A 24632-nucleotide genomic window follows, 5' to 3' on the forward strand; every position below is an offset into this window, starting at 1 on the left:
TGTATACGGTTTCTTTAGGTTTGCCTATAGTCAGCTGAGGTTTGTGTTACACGATTTTTTTTTAAGGTGCAAAAAGCAACCAAAATAGAATTCATTGTGATAGTTCTCTTATACTGTTATCTAGGAGAAATAAATAAATTTCCAGAGGGGGAAACGCCACCATTGGAAAATGGGCTATTTGTCCTTAACTCCCATGCTCTTCATGCCCTCTCAGAAGACTACTTTATTGAGAAAGGTAGAAAGATGTGTGTAATATGCATATATTTTCAAGCATACATGTTTCATATTTAAAGTAAACATTTTAATCTAATAACTTGGATATAAAGTTAATCCAAGTGCTCGTGTGTTTTTTTCTGTTTTCTTTTTTCATTACCAGTAGCCTGTTTACAATGATCATATATCTATCCTTACGTTTTGACCCATTTTTATTTATCTCCTACTCCCAACCTTGAATAAATAATATGGAAAGGGAAAGAATTTAGATTTAAGCCAAACATTTATCATATAACATTTATATCCATACAATGTAATATATGCATATATATACATATTTTACATTCATATACACATTGTGTGTATATGAATTTCTGGTAGCCAAAAAAATACAAATATTTGAGTAAAATAATGTAGCCAGCAAAACACATTTCACAGAAATAAACAACTATCACAACATTATCAGTAATTGCTATCTTGTTTTGTTGTTTTCTTTTTCTTAATTTAGTAATTGTCACATAGGTACTTTGCCCTGTTCTCTTCAGATACTGGATTGGTCATTATTTTTTATCATTTATTGAATATATTCAGAGAAAATAAAGTTATTTCTATATGTTATTTATCAGGAATGTGTTGTGGGAGAAAAAAAGTCTAATAATACCTTTCGACCTTTTTTGTAGAACATGTATCAGCCATGCTAATATTTTACAAAATTCAACCAAATTTCCCCTTTTTTCCCTCAGTAGCTACAAAATATAGTAAAATAACTATCCATACCTACCTGTCCTCCTTAATAAATAACATCTAACTGTATACATAGCTTTTATTTCTTCTTATTTTTTAATCCTCTATTTAAAAAAAAAGAAAGTGAAATTAAGCCTCCCAAACTACTGCTTTCAGATTTCATTAAGGGTGTGTTTCAGTTCATTAAATCAACAAAACACTGAAATAACATCAAAAATTCATCTGTAAACGACCTTACGCCTCAGGGTCTATGAGCAGTAGATGGCTTTACACAATAGAATGAAGAATGTGCTCAGTCCCAGCCCTAATTCTCTCTTTTCATGGGTATGTAACTTTAATTGTAATAGTCTCCATCATGGCTAAAGAGAGTTTGGTTTAATATTTTATTGTATTGTAATTTAGTGGCACTTCTGGTTTTCGTTTGACTCATAATTATAATGAACTAAACATGCATTGGCCTCTGCCTGTTAAAATGGTCTTTTCAAGAAGGGGTGCTGCTTTTCATATGACTTGAAGTTAATATGAATGAACAATCCAATCAAATTGCTTCTCACTTGGCCACATTAGTGTATATTATTTAATATGCTTCAGTTAGCATTTTTAAATACATTGGTTTCACTGTATGTGGCCTGTCTATAGCCAAAAGACATGTTGGCTAGTTCAGTTTGAAGTTTCTTGTAGTACAACAAAAAATTCCGGATTTGTGTGTCTGGAATTTCTAGAAACCAAAATAATGAAGGTCAAGTATAGGGCCACAATTTCCCTTGCCATTATGGATTAAATATGTTGTGCCGTTGTAATACAACATGTCTGTAAGACAGCCAGAAAATTGGAGAGGACTGAGATGTACCATGTCTAACTAGCAAATTCAGTTATCACTGGTACCTGCAAATATTAACCTCCCCCAAAACAAAACAACAAACCACCTCTACTACTACCAAAAAAAAAAATAGAAGTTTCTGGAGGGGTCACTTTAAGTATCCAGAATCAGCAAGTAAACATCTTATCAAAGAAAAGAGCAGAAGTAATTTTAGACGAGTCTAAGTATGTGAGCTACCTTAATTTCAGGCCTCCTTTAGATAAATACCTCAGAATGTATTAAGCTATTGGGAGTCTGCCTTCAAAGAATAGCATATCTGTTTAATTAAAATAAGGGAAGTATTTAGTACTGTTCATTCTTAAAATATGAATTTCTTTTTTTAATTTTTTTAATGTGTATTTATTTTTGAGAGAGAGAGAGCACGAGCAGAGTAGGGGCAGAAAGAGAAGACAGAATCCGAAGCAGGCTCCAGGCCCTGAGCTGTCAGCACAGAGCCTGACACAGGGCTCAAACTCACAGCTATGAAACCATGACCTGAGCCGAAATAGGGCACTTAACCAACTGAGCCACCCAGGCACCCCTAGAATGCAAATTTCTTAAGGAGTCTGGCTATTCCCTTGAGAAAGCAATAGCCACTGAATATACTATGCAAAAATTTAATTAATATCTTTGTTTGCTAATAACATTTTAGTGAAATTAGTTGGAAAAATAATTGGGTTGTTTTTCTTTAATAAGTGGTATCAAGAACTTTAACAGAATAAAAGTACTACAGTTAAAAAGAAAAAAAAAGACTGGCAAATGCTCTCTGCGCATTTTTTTTTTCCAGTGGATGGGTCAAGCAAAATGACAAAAATCCTATTATTTGCTGGATTAGTTTATTTCAAGCTATTTTTAGGAAATTAGGGATGCTGCTAGTTGCACTGTTTTCCTTTTATTATTATTGTTATAATTAAAATTCATTGATGAGTTTGGCTCTGATTTTTTTTTCCTTTTTTTTTTTACTCAGGCCGCCGACATTTTCATGCATCCCAGTGCCCAAGACCCACAAGTCCTGTTTCTACAGACAGCAACATGAGTGCTGCGGTAATACAGAAGGCCAGACCAGCCAAGAAGCAAAAACACCAGCCAGGACATCTGCGCAGAGAAGCCTACACAGATGGTAAGTCCATTGAAACGCATGAAAACATCTATGAATCTCGCCTATTTTCCCTGGCTCTCTAGGACTAGAAAATGCATCCACTGGCATTAGAAATTACATTTAAAATTCATTAATGGTAAGCTGCATATTCCTTATTGAAATGCTCGACTTTGGTATCTTTGTTAAGCATCTCTAGTACTTCTAATGATATAGTTATTTAAGAAACTAAGAATAGTGTATACTTTCAATATTTTTAAGAGGTTATTTTTGTAGTTGCAAGCAAATAGACTTTACTGTAGCTGAAGTAAGACAGAGAAGCAGCCTTCATCACATTCACTGGTAAATCTTCCGAAATATCCTCTCTCTTTTTTTGCTTTGCTTTTGGAATTTGGCATTCAAATAGAAAACAGTAAACTTATTTGAATGTTAATTCTGGCTATAGCGGTGTTACAGTTTATTTTGTGCACCGAAGGGCAAATCGAATCATCTCCTTCATGCCTTCACATACAATATCGACTCTCACTGAAGAGGTAACGCTTGTATTCTCAAGGGAGCACAAGAGACTAATGCAAACATTGTGATGTTGTCTAGAGAAAGCCTTTAATGAAAGTGCCTCAGGTGGCCCAGCATTTATTAAACCGCCACCTTCTCGTTTTATAAACAACCCCAAGGGCTTTGTTGAAAATTCATGTAAGATAAATTCTCTCAGACTCACCCATCTTGTCAAGTTTGCTACATTTACTAAAGGGGTGGGGAAAGAAGGGTGTCACAGACGTTGTCCCACACCTCCTGGTCCTCTCCAACCACAATCTGATTAGGACTTTCATTACCAGTCAGCAATTTTTCAAAAAGGGCATCATTTGCCATTATCATATGAAAGCCTAATATTATAGATCCTTATCCGAGGTTACAAGGAGGGTTTTCTGAGGCACTTTTCCCTGTGATTCCTGCCACTTGACAGAAAAATTTAATACAAAGCTCCCAGCATGATGAGCACAAGTAATTTTGCAATGAGTGGCTGTCCATGCTATTATCTGTACTTTATTCAGAGTATTTTCTCTCACTAGCATCTATCTGATATTAGACTACATTAAATACTGGCATGACACAGCGCACCTGGGCCTCCTGGCTTCTGCCCAGGACTCTTTTGTCAGTGAAACTGAGCTGTCAGAATATTATCTGATTTTGAAGGGTTATTACAGTGGCTTTGTGAATGTTTGCCTCTGTGAAGGGACAAACACTAGGTGTAAATCCCCAAACTCTATCGGCAGTTTTACATTTATGGGACCCCTGTAATGGCATTTTACAAGTTTTATAGCTGTCCTATCAGTTTTTATTATCTGGGAGAGGGCGCTCCTGACTGAAAAACTGGAAAACTGGTCGAACATCAAACCTTGATATAAACATATCTACGTTAAATACGTAAGGGAGAAAATCTGGCCTACAGCTTTGTGTAGCTCTTTCTACCTCATTCTTTACACTTGTTTTCAGGGACTTCTAGCGCTCAGTGATGCTTTTTCAAAATGTTTTAAATAATGTGAACATGCCAAGTTAAAGGGCATGGTAACACAGTTACGAACTACACTATGCTTGAAAATTGTGATCTGTATTTATTGTCCCTCATTCTGCAGTACTTTTTTCAATGTGCTTAATAATTAAATATGAATTCTAACTCATCCCGGAATAGTAACTGTTACACTGAATGATGAAACACCTAAGTTATTTTTTCAAAGTTAATTTTAGAATACCAAAGAAATACATTGAAATGGTTAAAGCCAAAACATTAATTTGAAATGTTATTTGGATTTCTCATTGTTTATTTCACAAAAGCGATTATGCAAAATTATCATGGATCTAAAGTCTTGTAGAAGCCAATAATTATTTTCCCAAAGTCATAAAAATAGATAAAATGAGGAGATATGACTAAAGTTATTTTTACAATTTTAGCTTTAACTTCCTTTCAGCATTTTGATAACCATCTGTCTCTTAGTGATGTTTATTGTACCAAAAAGTCTTGAGTTTAATTCTGGACACTTTCTGATTTGATGAAGAAAAAAATACCAAAATATGTGTGTTACTTTATGCATATCCCACAATACATATTGATTAAGTAAAATCAAGTAAATGCAAATACTTTTTTATGCATCAAATAAGAGAAATGCACATAGTCTTGTTAGCAGTGACTATGACATGGAAACCAAAGTCATTTTCTCAGAAATTATTTTCTCAAAATACTATACTGCATTGTTTGAAGAAAAAATCATAGACTATTTCATGAAGAAACTCAGTGGCAGACACAATTTGTACAATTTATTAAGAAAGAGAAAGGGGAGGGGAAAAGAAAGAATTTAGAGTTGCCAGTTGTTAAAATGTGCATTAAACATGAGGCACAAGGGTGGCTCACTTGGTTAAGCATCAGACTTTGGCTCAGGTCATAATCTTCCTGGTTTGTGGGTTCAAGACCCGCATCAGGCTCTGTGTTGACAGCTCAGAGCCTGGAGCCTGCTTCTGATTATGTGTCTCCCTCTCTCTCTGCCCCTTGCCCTCTCTCTTTCTCTCTCTCTCTCTCTCCCTCTCTCTCTCTCTCTCTCTCTCCTTCTCTCTCTCTCTCTGTCTCTCAAAAATAAACATTAAATTTTTTTTAATATGCATTAAACATGTTCGTAAGACATGGAGGGTTTTTTTTTTAATTTTTGTTTTTTGATGATTAAAAGCTTAACTATGATGGATGAGTTTGATGACTATCAATAGAATTCCTTTGTTAACTATTTTCAGAATATAGTATAATATATCAGTCTTGAGTTTGTAGTGTCTTTACTTTGTAAAATATGCTTCAAATTATGTACTTGCTTCGTAGAACTTTTGTAAACTATATATAGAAGGCTAAAGAGTGGCTGTGTCTGAGCTGATGAAGAGTAGTTTACTATGATCCTTGTCTGTCAACAGCTATATTAGTTTCTAGGGCTGACATAACAAAGTGCTATAAACCAGGGACTTAAATGATGAAAGTTTATTTTCTCACAACTTTGGAGACTAAAAGTCCAAGACCAAGGTGTCAGCAAGGGTGGTTTCTTCTGAGGCCTCTCTCCTTGGCTTGTAGATGGCCATGGTCCCCTTGTGTATTTAGTCAGTCTTCCTTCAATCTCTGTGTGTGTCCTAATCTCCTCTTATAAGGAAACCAGTTAGATTGAATTAAGACCCACCCCAAGGACCTCATTTTACTTTACCTCTTTAGAGATCCTGTCTCCAAATACAGTCTCTATCTGAGGCACAAGGGGTTAAGATTTAAACATGTGAATTTTGACGGGACACAATTCAGCCTATAGTAGCCCTTGAGCCTCCTGATGGCACACGGCATGGTGACCGTACCTTACTCTGTATGTAAATACTACACCTCTTAGAGACCCAGGGAGTACTGAGTGTACAACAGAGTACTGTATGCTATAGTCACAATGACAGGCAGAATCTATTTACTTATTTCATATTTGCTGCTTACAAGTTTAACCCAGATGAAGGGTAGGATTAAAATATATGAATATTTATCAGTCAGAGTCTTTGCAAGTTAAAGCCAAGCATAAGTGCATTTCTAGGACCTTCTAATAGATTCTTCCCACCCCCTCTTTTCAACCCTTTCGATGCATTTACATACTTGATTTAAAAACCAAATCTACATTATTTCTCTAGCCCTACTTTTCATAAATTATAAATTCACCACCCTCTTTGGAATGATGTTATTTTTACTTGATTTATCATTAATTACAAGGTCTTGGGACTTTAAGCGGTTAAGTAAATAGAGTGTTTGATCTCCATAGCGAGTTAATGCTGGCAGAACTGTCTACATGCACATGCTTTACATATTACTTTATATACATTATGTTGGTATTTGGGAAGTATTACAGAAAGAATGATGTTTATATGATTATATAAAGAGTCTGTACATACGTATAACATGCCCATGATCCTGTTTGTTACTCTTGGTATGAACTGGGTGAAAGTACTGTTTATCATTTTGTGAAACATAAAGTTGTTCATAATATAATAATCCCTGCTTTGACTCAATAATCATTTTATAATACCTGAAAATTTTTATTTGGTAACCGATTTGTATAAGAAGCAAAACCTGCAAGCATTTACCTCTCATTGTCAATTAGATACAGAAGCAATTATATATATAGGAAGTTAGAACTCTTAAGATTACCATTGGGTTCTCTTCTCATTTTCTACCTGTGTCATAGAGCTTCTGGAAATAGATTGTGTCTCGAGAGTCCTGTATTCCCAAGATTTTGTATGATCTTATAATAGTGGTAATCATTAGCTTTGGTATCTGAGGAGCCCAGACATTTTATGATTTGATGATAGTGGCAGTTACTTTGTGCCAGCTTGATAGTCTGTGTTTGCAATTTGGGGTTTAAATCTGTAGCAAGGAGATGGTGCAGAAATGAGTCTGCAGGCATTCACTCCATCTGCTGCCAGGTATGCTCTCAATTAGACTTTTCTCCTTCTTTCATTGCCAGTCCCAGGCTCGGTCTGAGCATAGAACCACTCTGCCTTGGGTCTCTTGGCTTTGAGCCACTAAGGACAGTCTATTTTTTAGCTCTCTCTTTTTGGTTATTTTTGCTAAACAAGTAGCAGATGAGGGAGGACTCTCATGATGGTACCTTTTTTTTTAAGTATCGTTTTTTTAAAAAATCCATTAAAGTAGTGAAGAGGAAAATCAGGCACAATGGCACTGATAATATATGTTGTAAGACAAAAAAAATGTGATTTAGTAGAATCAAGAGAAAGTTAGTACATTGGCTTTTCTCTGGCCACCATTTTAGGTAATGTTTAGAGGCTATTTATATGAAACTAGAACATAATGAGCCATGAGAACTAACAACAACAACAACAAAATGCAGGTAAAAGATGGACAGACCACTTTTAATAATGGAGTCCTAAGTAAAATAGCTGGTAGGAAGATGGTACCTCAAAATTTCTGCTTTCAGAAACCAATACAGTGAATTCCGATGCCTTGTTTTAGCATGTAATGTCAAAATAATATTAGTTAAGAAAAAAGTTACTTTAGGGATAAAATTAATTCTTTGTAAAAAAATATGAGAAGGGGCGCCTGGGTGGCGCAGTCGGTTAAGCGTCCGACTTCAGCCAGGTCACGATCTCGCGGTCCGTGAGTTCGAGCCCCGCGTCGGGCTCTGGGCTGATGGCTCAGAGCCTGGAGCCTGTTTCCGATTCTGTGTCTCCCTCTCTCTCTGCCCCTCCCCCGCTCATGCTCTGTCTCTCTCTGTCCCAAAAATAAATAAACGTTGAAAAAAAAAATTTTTTTTAAAAATTAAAAAAAAATATGAGAATAAGAAACACTGACTGTGTCCTAGAACTCTTAATTTGCTATTATATTAAGAATTTCTAAGAATATTTTAATATTTCTGAGAATATTTTAATATTCAAGGATTTCTCATGCTGGCGTATGTAAATGATAGTCAACAGAACATTGTCAGTAATGGTAAAACATACAGAAACAACCTAAATATTCCCCTGTATGGATTGGCTAAATAAATAATGATACACTCATAAAACAGAGGATTATACGAAGTTTTCAAAACGAGGTAGAGCTGTATGTACATACAGGGAAATGTATACAACTACACAGTTAGGTGAAAAAAGTGCAATTCTCCTTATGTCAATAAGAGAGAAAGGCTACATATTTTCACGTGGTACTTTTTGCCACCACATAGGGGTGAGTAGACTGGCACTGTACCACCAAGGTGTGGCCAATTTATATAGTCCCTGATGTGAATGATGCTCCATGGAATTATGCAACACAAATATGCCTGATTTGTGTGTCTAAATAATTTCTGGAATGATCTATACAAACATATTCAAACTGATTACTTCCACATAATCAATATTGAGTATGTGAAATGGAGATGGAGATATACGAGGGGTTGTACTTTCAAGTTCTTATGTACTTTTGATTTATTTTTAGAATGTAAATGCAAATTTTTTGTTTAGAATGTTGATTTTTTTAATACCAAGCATTTAATACATGTTTTATAAACACTTTTTAGTTAATTTATTCTATCATTTAGGTATTCCTCTTCAAATCTGAAAACATTACCATTTCTGAACTCATGATTGAAAAAGTCATGCTGATAATTACCAAATCTCTGTATCTCTGGTCTTGACCTCTCTTGAAACTCAGATTCTATGTACAAAAACCTGTTGAACATCTCTATCTAGGTACTTCAAAGTCTCCTCCTTTTCACTTTTTGTAAAACTGAACTCCTCCTCTTCCTCTGTGGGCCATCTCTTTCTCATCCCCTCCTTCCTTTTCTTCAGTGAAGTTTCTATCATCCACCTAGTCAACTATGGTGAAAATCGTAAATGTCATTTTAGATTCTTTCCTGTGCTTTCCCTGCTAGATTCTATTGATCATTAAATGATATTGATTTTTCTTTCTTAACCTTTCTCAAATACATTTCTTCATCTGAACAGCCACCAATGCAGTTACACCCTCTATCATTACTTACCTGAGCTATTACAAATTGTATTCAAACCTTTCCATGCTAACGGCAGAACAACCTAAAACTAGAATCTCTTCATATTCTTCTAACTTTCCAACTATTATTAGGATATCTATTTCTGTTCCCTAAAATGTACATGGGGGCAAAGGTAGCACCCCTTAAAGAATGTAAATTTTCTAGATATCAAATTTTTACCTACTTGTATCCTTAGGTGTGTCTATAAGACTTTGAATTATATAAAAAATGTGTGCATAAAGTGTGTATAAAGTGATAGGTAGATGAAATTAACTTACACTTACACCAGAGATTAGCTGGTTTAAAACCTCTGGGTGCAGATACAAAGTGCAGCAATCCCATCAATGGATGGTAGATTATAAATACAAAATAGAATGTAATAATATAAGGAATACTGAACCAGAAATTAAGAATCTGAGGGCATTGGTCCTAGCTCTGATCACATCTAGATTTGAGGTTGAAAACCTAAGGTCTGTGTGTTCAAGTTACCCTTTTTACAGAATGAGAAGAGATTTAGGCTAGATTAGAGATGGCAAATACGTCTCAACTCAAGTGCCAACCTCAATCAATTTGAAGTGGTTGCCTGAAGAGTAAGGGTATGCATTTGGGACCAGGAACATTTCACTGAAATCAATTAAGAAGGTCTGTCATGGTTGGGGGAGAGAGAGTTTGAGCACATATGCCTATATTAGCTATCCCAAGACTTGGTAATCTTTAAGTCCCAGCTCTATGATTCACTATTTTTGTGCCATATAACAATGAGGATAGATTGAAATTGTTGATCTTCTTGTTCCTTCGTTGCCTTCAAATGTTCCAGTTCATTTAAGATATATTACCTCACAATTGAATGTGAATCCAATGGTAATACTAACATTTAAGTGTAAGTGGTAGACTTTTACAGTATTTTAAATTTTTCTTTCTAGATCTTCCACCTCCTCCGGTGCCACCACCTGCTATAAAGTCACCCACTGTCCAATCCAAGGCACAGCTGGAGGTACGACCTGTAATGGCACCCAAACTACCTTCTATAGAAGCAAGAACAGACAGATCATCAGATAGAAAAGTAGGCAGCTACAAGGGGAGAGAAGTATTGGATGGAAGACAAGTTGCAGATATGAGAACAAATCCAGGTGATACCAGAGAAGCACAGGAGCAGCAAAATGATGGGAAAGGACGAGGAAACAAGGCAGCAAAACGCGACCTTCCACCAGCAAAGACTCATCTCATCCAAGGTACCGATTTATTCATACAGCAAATAAATATAGATTGAACATATATTTTGTAAGTTACACTGTTAGGTTCTTGTGAGCCATATGAAAATGGATAAGTTTAGAAATTTGGTCTCTAATGGAGGAGACAAGCATGTACTCAAATAATTTTAATATAATTAAATTAAATTCATAACATTATATAAGACTTCCTTGGAGAGGTGTCATTTGAATTGGGTTTTAAGGGAAAGCATGATTTCAACAGGTGAAACAGGGAGAAGGGGATAGCAGATAAAGGAAATAAATGGAGAAAAAACATGTAAGTGTAAAAACCGATGTTTGGGGAACTTTAATTTCCAGTTTGACCAGAGAATAGGTTGCTTCGGGCCCGGCACAGATAATGAAAGATAAAACTAGAGAGGGGGTTGGGCCAGATTGGCAAGGCTGGGAATGTGACTCTAGACTGTGAGGTTTATGATATAATCATTGGTGAGCCAGCAAAGAATTTTGAGCAAGAAATGACAGAATCAGATTTTTAGAAAAAGAATTGGCAGCACTCTATAGTGAAGGAAGAGACTGGAATCTAGTAGATGAAAGTAAAATATCTAGGTATAAAATAGGAAAACACTGAATTAAAATAGGTATGTGGGGAAATAAAGGAGAGAACAGCCTCCACTGGCATGTCAGAGATAGAGCCAGTAGGAATTGGTGACTAATCGAAAGTAGAAAAATAGACTGAAACTATGGAGTAAAGCAGAAGTTACTCAAATGTTAATTAGATGGCCCTGCTGACTAGTGGAATATAATTGTACTAACCGATGTAAGAAAACAAAACAGAAAAGATTTCTAAGGGAAAATATTTTCAATGTTGAATGGATTAAGGTGCTGACAAGAACACAGATATGAAGAAAATCAATAAGACTTTAGACAACTGAGTTTAAAGATCAGGGGGAAAGGTTGTGAGTAGAGAGTGGATTTTAGAAACAGCAACACAGAGTAAAATTGTGTGAATTACAAAGGCTAAATTATCAACAGTGATATATCGGTTAAAGCTGAGCAATCAATTCTCTGGGAGGAAAGCAGAGCAAAATCCTAATTTGTGCCCGTTTACATACTTCTGTTGGGTAGTTACTCCCAAGACAGCTGGTTTCAAGCTGCTAATATGAAGTCAGTGAATGTGGAGTTGGGAAGACTCGGTTACTCTTCTTTTGCTGAGAACGTGTGAGCCGGTTTCAATGCACCAATAATCAGCAGTGATTATATTTAAAGACTAGGCACAAGAATGGCTTTCTATAGTGGAAACCAAGATGGATCCACCCAGAGATATAAAATAATCAAGTTCTCTAAGCCAGAGAAAATAGTGTCCTAGAAAGAATGGAGGAGGAAATTTTAAGACAGGAAGAAATCTAAAATGCCACACAGAACTGAAAGTTGGATGTCAACGGGAGGTGGAGGATGGGGAGAGAATGCCTAAGGATTTTGCAATATGTTATTTGTGGGTGGTATTAGAACTGTTTTTAGTAGAGTAGTCAGAATAGATGCCAGACTCTAAGGAGTTGTAAAGTAAATGGACATTGTGAAGGGAGGTGATGAGCCCTTTTCAGAAGGCTGGGAAGAGAAGAGGTTGGGAACAAGTTTGCCAGGAAGGCAGAATTTGTAGAAATGCTTTAGGATAGTGTATTTGAGCATTATTAGATACTAAGGAATAGAAACCATTTAGGAGAAAGAAATATAATAAAGGGAAGATTGGTCATAGTCAGAAACGAGTGGTAGGGTTATGAATCTGAGAAGCCTGTACAACTACTGCTGTATTTTAATAGATATGTTGTGATAAAATTAGACATCAAACTCTCATTCTTTTTATTATGGGCACCTGGTCATTAGCAATGTCCTTTCAAAATGGGAGTCAGTTTCACTCTCTTATGTGACAGGAAGCCTGAACTCCTAATCTAGGCATGTACTCAGCAACAAAGTGCTGAGTGGGGGTGGACGCCCCCACTATATGAGCACAAAGTACTTGGTGTTATTACCACAATCCAAAGTTTGAAAAACTTAGCTTGCTTGTTATCAGTTAAGCAAAATGTGATCTGGCTCTGACTCTTTGATCTATTCTATACTCCAAGTAGTGACTTATAAATACAATGTCATGACATAAATTATGAAGTTTATATGTGGCCTGAAAGTATAAACCAATTTGCTGCTACGAGTAAGCTTCCTCCAAAGCAGGTGGGATTTTTCAGGGAAGAAAAAACGACTTACAAACCTGGAAAGATATTGGAGTATACAGAATTAGAACAAAGAGATGGAATTATTTTATCAATCTTTAGACTTTAATAAGTTGTCCTTTGTGTTATAAAAATATTTCTAACTAAAGAACTATTGCTGGAACTATTAATCTAGAAACAAGGGACCCTATTTCATGGAGAGCACTGAGTTACACTGACCAGATTATTATTTTATGTCTTGCTTTCTCAAATTCTGATTTAAACCATAACTCTGCGTATATGTGTCATTAAATGATTGTTTCTATGCATTGCTATAATTTTCACCTTCATAATTCAGTTGACATTATTTAAAATGAAAGAGGCACCCTGATTTACATGTGTAATGAATGGTCATTTTTTAATTAAAGAGAGTGGTCTTCTAGACTTGAATGACTGATTGTTTTGCTGACGTTTACCTCAATTAGTTCAATTTATTTCTACATATATCAAACATCCACTGCGGTATAAAGCATTGTACTGGTCTTGAGATTTATGTGTAAGTATGAACCTTGACCTCAAGAAGCTTACAGTCAGAGTTGGAGACAGGTTATCTGTAGATTCACAGACATATTCATATTTGGTATAACGTTTATGATGCTGTGATACTTGAGAGTCCAGAGAAGGGACAGTTAGCCCAGTCTTGTGGGGACGTGAGGTAGAAAACGACTTCTTGATCTTTCCTGGTGGAAATAACACATAAGCCGAGTGACCGGGGTGGGTGGAGTTTTACTTGAGTAAGAAGAGTGAATAGATTGTTCTGGCAGAGAAACTCAGCATGAAAAGCTTTGAGGTACATTAAGAAGATTATAAATTCAGTGTGACTAAGATAGTAAATGTGGTCAAAGAGGAAGCTCTTGAGGTAAATGTAAGTTTAAGTCATAGAGTGCCTGTAGTTCCTATAAGAAGGCAGCTGAGTGAATATGTTTTAGAGAGGAATAGCTCAAGACACAGAGATCTATTGGAAGATATTTGCAACACCTGGACAAGAGATGTGGAGAATATAAACCAGGCTATAGGAACAGAGATGAGTGAGTGGGAAAATTCAACATTAACATTTTTTTGTGTTAAAAGTCAGGCTCACCTGTGTATATTTGAATGTGTGGAAAAGGTACATTGAAGGAGTGCCGGAAGGTTGTTGGAAGGCAGGGAACACTCTAAAATAATTTCGGTTTTCTGTGTTTGTTTTCTTTTTTTTTTTAATTTTTTCTTTCAACGTTTATTTTTTTTTTGGGACAGAGAGAGACAGAGCATGAACGGGGGAGGGGCAGAGAGAGAGGGAGACACAGAATCGGAAGCTGGCTCCAGGCTCTGAGCCATCAGCCCAGAGCCTGACGCGGAGCTCGAACTCACGGACCGCAAGATCGTGACCTGGCTGAAGTCGGACGCTCAACCGACTGCGCCACCCAGGCGCCCCTTTTTTTTTTTTCTTTTTAAATTATGTGTTTGTTTTCTTAATAATTAGTGTTGTCATTAACTATATTAGAGAATCCAGAAGAGAAGAAAGGAGTGGACATGATGAAGTCAATGTTCGACATAGTGAGTTTGAGGGACGCTTAAGAGGAAGTATTCAACATAATTCAAAAATTGGAAATATAAATTAATGATTTATCATAATAAAATAGTAATTAAATCCACTCATTCACTCAAAACTATTTATCAATGACCTGTTATATGTCAAATTGAGAGTATATCAAAACACAAAACACAGAAAAATACCTGCCCCCATGACAGTTACATTCTAGAAAAGGTTGCAATTTGTGAGAATGGATGAAATTACCCAGAGTGAGTGGGAGAAAAATGTATATGTATACACTAGGGTAAAAGTAGAAATTTGCAGGGCATCAACATGTATGAGGCACTCTGTAGGAAGAGCCCACAGAAAACTGTCCAGGAAGGAAGAGAACTAGAAGCTGGGAATAGTGATGTTTAAATTGATAGTGGTTTCCAGATGAAGGCAGCGAGAAGTCCAGAGACATAAGGGCTGAAACATGATTAGCATTTTCATAGTCAACAGTGAGTTTTCTCTTTCATAGTGGTAATGTGGGCATGCATAGATTTCAGTGCGATCCAGAGTAAATGGGAGTTGCATCTGCCACTATTGAGTCTAAATTCAAGAAGCTTTGTTGAGCATTAAGGACAGAAAGAAGGTATTGATTCATGTGGAGCAAAGGCTTAACAGGAAAGTTTTTAGCAAAAGACAGATTTTATATTGTAGATTGACAAAAATTACAGTCAATGGAGAGAAAAAGATTGGTAAAACAGGGACAGAAGATGCAGGTCACAGGAGTCCAAGTGCTATGAGGCAAGGATGCAGAAACAGTGGTCTTCATGGACTGTGAGACCCCAGCAAGTCAGAACCTGGATGATGGGTAGAAGTTGTAATGAGTAGAATGGATGGAGAAAGGTGCCATCAAGGAGGACTAAACAGGTGACATTAGTAGAGTGGTTGACCTTCCCAGGAAGAGAATGTTTTGTGCAAAGGTCAGGGAGTATTGACTTCGAACTGGTGCTAGTTGGGATGAGGCAAACCTTCGTCATTCTACTGGAGAGAGCTTGTGTGGAAACCTCAGGGGAAATCAGATTGCATCCAGGCAGCGTGGACAGTAGAAGCATTTGGAGGGGGAGGGGAAATGAATATAGAAGAGTTGGTTTTTCATGTGTTTGGTGTCCAAAGAGTGGAGGGAACAGGCTTTAGAGAGAAGTGAGCAACTGGTGGAGGCATCAATACAAGCAGCACCAAATTTAAAGCAGTAAGAGGATAGAAATTCAGAAGATGGTGTTTCATTAGAGTGGCTTGTGTTTTGAGCTAGTGATGTGGCAAACTTCTGAGATTCAAGGTTCCACAATGTAAATACAATGTTAAGATGGAGGTTGTCTCGAAAGTGAACCTGGGCTTGATTCTGTTTTGGTAGTTTGAGGAAACTGGGCTTTGTTTTTATCAGTGCCTGAAAATAATCTTTCATAATTTGCATAGAGATTTCATTATCTCCTCTGTTTTTACAGCAACACTAGGGGCTCCTCTGGGTATACATATTATTAATACTTTTTTTAGAAAAGTGGAAACTAAGGCCTAAAATAATTGGATATCACATAGTGAAGGAGAGAACTGGAAGCTCTGTCTGATTCTAGGTTTGGTTTACCTCTTTTAATGAATTTGGTCCCAAGTGAGTTTGAGGTAGTCAGGAGCTTGTGAGTGAAACCAACCTGAACGCCAACCACTACCAGGAAGACAAGACTTGTTATTTTCATTTTCATGACAATGCTGCTTTTCAATTATTGTTATAAAATATCCTCACTTACTCCTCAAAAACACTGGTGCTTCCCCATTCAAAATTACAGACATAAGTGATGATACATTATACAATGAAAATGCATAATGGTGTTCATATGCACTTACTATATTTCATTACACAGAGGATATTCTACCTTACTGTAGACCTACTTTTCCGACATCAAATAATCCCAGAGATCCTAGTTCTTCAAGCTCAATGTCATCAAGAGGATCAGGAAGCAGACAAAGAGAACAAGCAAATGTAGGTCGAAGAAATATTGCAGAAATGCAGGTTCTTGGAGGATATGAAAGAGGAGAAGATAATAATGAAGAATTAGAGGTATCTATAATTTTTTTCCAAGTTTCTCAGCATTATGCTAGTTATTAAATCAGCCTCAAATTTAGAAATATATATCAGGCCACAGAAATGTTTCTGTTTTACCACAAATGCCAATGTTAGTGATACCAGAGACTAAACTTCTGTGAATTTAATGATTTTCTTGAAATGCATTCCAATGTTTTAAATGGTGATAACAGTTTCTTTTTGGATCTAGAGGTCATGTTCATCTGCAGATATTCATATAAGAAGTTTATATGGCAAACATGTTGTTAGGAAATAAGAACTATTTCTCTAGATAATATATTGTATAGTACTGTATTGTAGTACGTTGTAAAAACCAGTAAGGTGACAGAGTTATAAGGATGTAAATGAGAGTGCTTAGCCTGTGTTATCTGCCCCCCTAGTAATCACTGGGGTTAATCTAACTGATTGGACCAACTATCTTCCACCTTAATTCTTCTGCCAATGAGAACATGATCCTTGACATTAACCTTCCCAGAAGAGAACACTCTTTGAGTCAAATATATACTCCTTTGTTGGAATTTATAGATAGCAATACTAGATAGAATTGGCAGTAAGTCAAAATAAACCAACTTTTAAGACCATGTTTCCTCCATTTAATAATAATAATAAACAAGTTGAGGACAAATTTCTCTTCTTACAAATATATTTAAACCCAAGTAGATTGTTAAATGAACGTTCGTCTTAAACTTTTAAGAATAGAAGATGAAAAATTTTAAGGCATAATATCTAATTGAATTTCCTATAATACCCAAAACATCTTGATTTTGAATTTTGGAATAAGATTTTCTTCTTGCAATTGTTGTGATGAGAAGCTGTTTTATAAGTTGTGCTTGTCTTTTTGAGGAGAAGAACTTTTCTGGGGGACAAAAAGTTACCAAAAATAACTCTAATACTTAAACCAATAAAATTTGAGCTATAATGTTGAGTTGGGGACAGGGCAAGTAGAGAAATCCACCTTTCGCTGCCCCTCTCGCTCCTGCCCCACATACCCCAATACTGCAACATTGTGTAGAACACAGTTTGGTGCTTGTAAAGAACTACTGGATCTTCTATCAAAACCAGCTATAAAGACAAATGAAATCAGTTGCCATGAGCACTTTTTAACGTATGCCAGGGAATGAAGGAAGAAACGCAAATTATAAGGATAAAAACATATACATCCATATAAAGATAAGACTATAAGATTGATTTTGAAATTTACCAAAAACTTATCTCTTACAGGAAACTGAAAGCTGAAGACAACCAGAGAGGCTTGTGCGATCCAATGTGAAAAGTATCTCTCAAGATGCCTCTTGTCTGATGACACATGACGCCAGATACAATGTTCAGTGCAATCAGAGTGTAAAAATTGTCATTTTTATTCCTCTTATTGGAATACCATTTTTAAAAATTTTATTGGAGTTTTATTGTTGTTGTTTGATCCTTATCCCTATGAAGAGCTTCCCTATTCCCCTCGCTGTTGGAACAAACCATTACACTTTACTTCTAGCAAGGGAAGTACTTGACTTCTTGCTTCAGTCATCAGCCAGCAAGAGAGAACAAAACAGTTCGTTTGCATTTTGCCCCTGAGATATGGCATTGCACTGCTTCTATATCAAGCCAATTTTATAGCAAAGTATTGATCAAAGATACAAAATTGACTAATCAACCTCATGGCAAGGGCTCTCAAGATATAATCTTTCTATAACCAACCGCTACTGCAAATTAAAACATATTTCATTTTCACATGATTTTAAAGTCAGTCTTTCATACCACCCTCTGCTGGGAGAAAATAAAATAGAATACATGCAGAACAACCACAAGTCGATTTGAATGGGGTAGAAACATTGTAAATATATACTCTTTGCAACCCCTGGTGGTACTTTATTTTGTCTTCATTTCAATCATGGAAGTATATTCTTACTGGAAATATACTTTTGGATAAGTAGGGATAAGCCAGTTGGATCTCTGGTTGTCTAGTCATTGTCATAAGTAAGCCTAGCAAAAAACCTTGTTCTATTTTTCAATCGAACGCAATTATTAATGCATATTACAAACCAATGGATGTTTTTAATGACCAATTGAATAAGGACATCCCTATCTTAACTGGCCTAAATTTCTTCTGGTAGTGTCAGTTCAACTTTCAGAAGTGCCACTTAAGGAAGTTTGATTTTTGTTTTTGTAATGCACTGTTTTTAATCTCTTTTTTTTTTTTTTTTGGTTTTAAAAGCACAATCACTAAACTTTATTTGTAAACCATTGTAACTATTAACCTTTTTTGTCTTATTGAAAAAAGTGTTGAGAAGCGTTTTTAACCTGTTTTGTTAATGCTCTATGTTTGTATTTGGAATATTTGAATGATGACAGGTGGTGAAGTAACGTGCATACTTTATTGTGGGCCATGAACCCAATGGTTCTTACTTTTCCTGGACCTAAAGAAAGAAAAAAGGTTTAAGTTTGTTGTGGCCAATGTTGAAACTTATGAGATTTTCTTATAAGCTCAAAGAGAGGCATTACTTGCTTTGAATTGCCAAATGATGCCCTCTGACTGTAGATTTTTATGATCCTTTTTTGTCGTTATATGAATTTCATTGACTTGATAATTGGTGCTATTTGAAGAAAAAAATGTACATTTATTCATACACAGGTATCAGGCCTGACCCCACTGGAAAACAAAGCCAAACAAAACTGAACCACACAGAAAAAGCTGGTGTTCACCAAAAACTAAATGTGTTCACTTAGATAATTTGAAAGTTACATAGAAAGGGTGTGCAGTACTAAGGGAACAATCCATGTGATTAATGTTTTCATTATGTTCATGTAAGAAACCTCTTATTTTTAGCCATAATTTTGCATACTGAAAACCAATAATCAGAAAAGTAATTTTGTCACATTATTTATTAAAAATGTTCTCAAATACATCATTCTTTCTTGTGTTGATTTCTTTTGCTTTTTCATTGTGTGATCAAATTTATTCCATTTAGTCACAAAGTTGTGCTGTCTTAACATTTCACCACTGTATTATCAGATGAATAAAAATTCTGTTTTCTGAACAACGAGGCTTTACTTATAAGGAAAAATTCTCTACTCCGTGGAAATTAAGGCTGTAAGATCAATCAAGACCTAAAGGTCATTTGGTCGTAAAATAGCATTTTAATATTAAGGATGTACTAAAATGTTTTTTATGTGTATCTGAATTTCAATTAACCTATTTCTGAAATAGTGAGGATTCAACTATGATACATCTAATTTATAAAGTTTGAGCCACCTCTGTTCCATCAATAAGAAAATTATATTATCCAGAATATTTATTAGTAATTATCTACTTTCTTGTTTACAAGTTCATGTGAAATTTTAACAACTCTATACCTGCCATATACTGGGTTGAACATTATTGCCCATTAGATTAAGGTCAGAATATTCAAGTATTCAACTTTGAATGGATGAGATGAGCAAGAGAATCTAGTGAAGGTTCTTTCCCTGTGATATATATATGGTTAAACTTTGTGTTGATCATAATTTACAAAACTGGGAAAATTTTGAAAAAAAGAAGGTAGATATTATTTTGAAGTTTAATTTTACAAAAGTGATATAATCACCAGCATCTGCTTAGATCCATAGGTCAAGAAGTCAGTTTCCAAGCTATTTCAAGGGGAACATTGGAGAGACATGCTTAACGGCCTAATTTTTCTCTCCTCTTGTGAGGTGACTATAAGCTAGTTTCTATTTATATCATGTGATATACATATAAATTATGTGAATCTGGGGGCCTGTGTTTGAGTCCCAGTTTTGTCATGAGCTGTATTTCCTTGGACGTGTTACTTAACCTCAAAATCTCAGGTACTTCACCTGTAAATTCAATAATGCCTACCTCATGGAGCAATTGTCATGATTCAGTGAGTTAATGTATGTGACGACATGGACTCTGTAAATGCCCCGAACAACATAAGATATTGTATTTATAGACTGAAATTCATTGCATCCATTCTATCCTCACTTTTCACACATAGTTTGGTCCTACAAACTTGCAAAGAGTTAAAAACATATCAAAGTATAAATGTAGTGCAAAGATGGGGGTGTTTCCAGTGAGTAAAATACACTGTGAAATTCCTAACCCTGGAGTAAATTATTGGTGTTTTTGTTTGTTTCCTTGCTTTTGAATTCCTGAGGGCCAGACAATGGGTGGTGATGTGGCATTTTCAGCACATATTTCACAGTTCAGGTGCAATGTCACTTGAGTTTTAAATAACAGTGTTTGGGCTGCTGTTCTGCTTAGTGGCAGAAAAATATCATCTTTATTCTGGATGAATTCAATTGTATCTGACTTTCTTGGTCATTTCAGATATAAAGTCCAGATTTTCTCTTCCTTGCCCTCTCTATAGGGTAGCATCTAAATTCCCAGGGCTGTATTCTTTTGTAGAAAGTGTGTGTGTGTGTGTGTGTGTGTGTGTGTGTGTGTGTGCATGCGCATGTGTTGGCGGGGGCAGGGGGCGGTGTTGGCGGTAGAAGCTTTCAACAATTTTGCTCTTGTCCAAGTTTCCAATGGTCTTTGTTTATCATAACTTTTATGCAGCATCTTCCTTTTCCCTACCTTGATATCCCTTATTCATAGACACTATCCTGATATTTTTAAGCCCTTTGATGTAGGTTGGGTGTACGGAGCAGCGAATGGGGCTTTCATACGCTCTTCCATGTCATGCTGGGGTTCTGGGGACTTGGGTATGAGGACCCTTCCTTGGGCCTCGCAGGATGCTACTATCTTTAATTGCTTATGGAGGCTGTGTGCATGTGCGGGTTGGGGGAGGGGGTGGTGGCTACTTTTGAAATGTAAAGGAAGTTGGCCTTGGTCCTAGATCCAGACCACCTATTCTTGAATCCTGCTTCCACAAATTATTAGCTATAGCCATGGGAAGATTAGTGAATCTGCCTTAATCATTGAATGGTATTAAGAATGCCTACTTTATAAGGTTGTTTGGATTAAATGAATTGATATGCGTAAAGTACATGGTAAATGCTCAGGTATTTATGGGCCATACCTCCTCCTTCTCTGATTCAGAACTAGAAAGTGCTGCCAAGGTTGCTCTTGCAGACTCCTAAAACTCTACGTGATCAGAGGTGAGAGGGCACAAGAATCAGAAACCTCAGTGACACATTTGCTGTATCTAATTCTCTCACCTCATGTTTAATTCTGTCTTCCCAGTGAGATAGAGGAGAAGGAGAAGAGAACAAGAGGAAAAAGGGGGGAAGAGACAGACTAGCATGTATATTGCTTGCATGCCAAGTCTTTGGTTTGCAAGACCTTAGCTCTTGCAACTGAGCCTTCATTCTGCTATAGATTTCAAAGATCTGTTTTGAAACCGCAAAGGGAGTGTTGAATTGCTTTTCTATGGTAACCATTCCTTTGCATTTCTCTGGAAACCATCTGAGGGCAGCGTACAGAGAAAGCTCTCTCATCTGCTGGAAGTGGGAAGTGGGATGGTATGGTAGGAAATAGTCCGTAGCAGGTGCAATGTCTGTTAATATTAAAATATACAATCTTGCTACAAAAAAAGATATAATTAGACATTTAAAAAGAGGTTACTCTTCAAATAGAAATATCTTTTCTCAAATTCTAGTTTTCTCAGCTTATTTCAAGAGAATATAGCAGAAATTTAAAAGGGAAAAAACAACAACAACAACAGGGATTTGTCACCAGACCAAACTAAATACTGAGCAAGAGAGTATAAAGATTACTTTAGTGTTAACAAGTTTGGTTTTTTTTTAGATGTTTATTTTTTTGAGAGGGGAAGGGGGCGAGAGAGAGAGAGAGACAGAGGATCCGAAGCAGGCTCTGCTCTGAGAGCAGAACCTGACATGGGTCTTGAACCCACGAACCGTGAGATCATGACCTGAGTCGAAGTCGGACAGTTAACCAACTGAGCTGCACAGGTGCCCCAATGTTAAGTTTTAAGATTTTTTTTTAGAAAAATATGGTCATTGACTTTTTTCTGTTCATAAAGGAGTCTGTAACAGGACTTCCAACCAAAAGCCTTAAGGACCTCCTGTTTTTAGATCCCTAAATTTGGTTCCTATTTTGGTATTGATGCTCAAGATTTTTTCCCATGTATGAATACACTCCAACCGCAAAGTCCAGTGTCCATTTGTTAAGGTGAGATCTTGTCTGTAACACACCAAGTGACTGCCTTCCCTACCACAAATGTGTCATTTTCATCATTGTTTTTATAAAATGACAAAACAAGAAAATATTCAGATAACCCTGCATAGACAAGGACAACCACGCCAAAACTGAGCTGTTGTTTGCTTAGCACTCAAGTGTTCCTGCTGTAAGGTGCTCAGTTCAGTGGCTTAAACAATTTACTACACGATGAACAAAAATGTAGACTATATGGAAATGGAATGTAAGAAATTCAGATCTTGAACTTAGAAATAAAAGAATTTACTCATATGAGGAATACAAATACATTGTTATTATGAGTTAGCAAGATGGTTTTTAACCAAATTGGCAACCTTTTTTTAGATGTATGAGGGTGTCTGAGAAAACAAATGTGGCTTTATTTTTCAAAAAGTAGATAATCTTTTATTTTTAAAATTTCTTGTCGTTGTTAAGAACAAAGACTAATTAATTAACATTGGGGGTGTTAATAGTTTAGCAAGTTACTTTGTCTTTCTCTTTCCCTTATTCCCTGTTGTGAATGCTAGTGAGAGGGAGAACAACAAATGAGTATTTAAAAAATATGTTCAAAGATGCTTATTCTCTGGAGGTCCATGAATATCTGTCTTCTGGTTATAAATGTAAATTCCTGATTCCTGTCCTGTTCCCACTCAATCAGAATCCCGGAAAGCAAGGCCTAATAATTTGCATTTTGGAAACAATCCCAGGTAGGTTTATGTTTAAAAAAAAAACAAGGTTTGAAAACCACCACCCTAATATAAATGAAGTATATGTTTCATTGTAATATATCTGAAACTGGAATGAACCTTAGAGTTGACAGCCTCTTGCAATCATTGTCAGACAGGCAGCAGTCACAATGTAGTTTTCATTGTCTGCTTTAAAAAAACATGTCTCACACAAACAGAAAGTGAATACTTGTCAAATTTTATTTGCCTCACTAACAAGGGAATCAGCAGGAAGATAGCATTTGAAGAACAGTTGTGGAAGGAACTTAAATATGACTGCTCAGTAAGTTACCTTTCTATAGGGCAATACAAACATGTTAATATTTGTGCTGAACTAGAGAATCATGACACTATCTTTCTTTTCAGGTTAAATAATCGCTAACCTTCGGAGCTGCATAAAATTTGCACCTTTTTCATTTACGGTTGGTCAAAAAATACTTTGATAATTTGCATCCCCCCAAAAGAATCAGATGAGGGTCAGTGACTTGGTTTTGTTGGTTTCCCAGGAAGCAGAACCTGCGACAAAGACCTGGGCACAAACAATTTATTTAGGATGTAATCCCAGGAAGTGGGTTTGGGAGTGTGAGGGAAATGAGAGAGACGTCAATACGAGTACTTTAAAGTTGGTAAAGGTGCCTCCCGTGGGGACTCTACTGGCTTCTCTGAGAAGCATACAGAATACCTCCCTTAATCCTTCCCCAAAGGACAGGTACCTGGAACATTATCAGCTTACTCCTAGTTCCCCATTAGTTGCAAGTTGTTGGTGGGGCAGGGGTGGGGTAGGCAGGGGAGTTACCTCTCAAGCACTGGTGAGCAGACCAAGTGAGAATAGGAGACCCAGAGACCCAGAAGACCCAGGGGCAGAAAGTGGACATGCTTTATGGCTGGTGTCTGAGATGGGTGTGCCAAAATGAGGTAAGTATGATCTCAAAGGGAATTGTTTGCCACAACAGAGTCCGCAAAGCCCTGTACCACAAGCAGGATCATTGGAGATGTTTCAACACAATATCAAAAATCAAGCCATAATCAAATTACCATTTTCAAATTTAAGATACATTTCTTTCACATCTTGCATGTATGAATTTAGTCATAGGTATTCACACTACTTTCACGTTGGTGGAATTCTTACAAGGTATCAGTTGCTGGTACTATGTGTGTTGAGTTTAACTGCCACTTAACATACAGTAAAACCTTGGACTGT

At 36.4% G+C, this 24632-nt stretch overlaps 1 protein-coding gene across 4 annotated transcripts in view; it reads left to right on the top strand.

Moving 5' to 3' along the window:
* Window positions 1-19455, top strand: part of ROBO1 (roundabout guidance receptor 1) — a 409245-nt gene extending 389790 nt beyond the window's left edge. For all 4 annotated transcript variants that reach the window (XM_047875011.1, XM_047875012.1, XM_047875009.1 and 1 more), the window contains 4 exons: window positions 2784-2936; window positions 10372-10680; window positions 16335-16531; window positions 17777-19455. In XM_047875011.1, the coding sequence (XP_047730967.1) occupies window positions 2784-2936; window positions 10372-10680; window positions 16335-16531; window positions 17777-17791 (674 nt within the window). In that variant the 3' untranslated portion in view covers window positions 17792-19455. The remainder of the gene's footprint in view (window positions 1-2783; window positions 2937-10371; window positions 10681-16334; window positions 16532-17776) is intronic.
* The last annotated feature ends 5177 nt before the right edge of the window (window positions 19456-24632 follow it).

Source organism: Prionailurus viverrinus, chromosome C2, assembly GCF_022837055.1.
Source record: "Prionailurus viverrinus isolate Anna chromosome C2, UM_Priviv_1.0, whole genome shotgun sequence".
Taxonomy (NCBI): domain Eukaryota; kingdom Metazoa; phylum Chordata; class Mammalia; order Carnivora; family Felidae; genus Prionailurus; species Prionailurus viverrinus.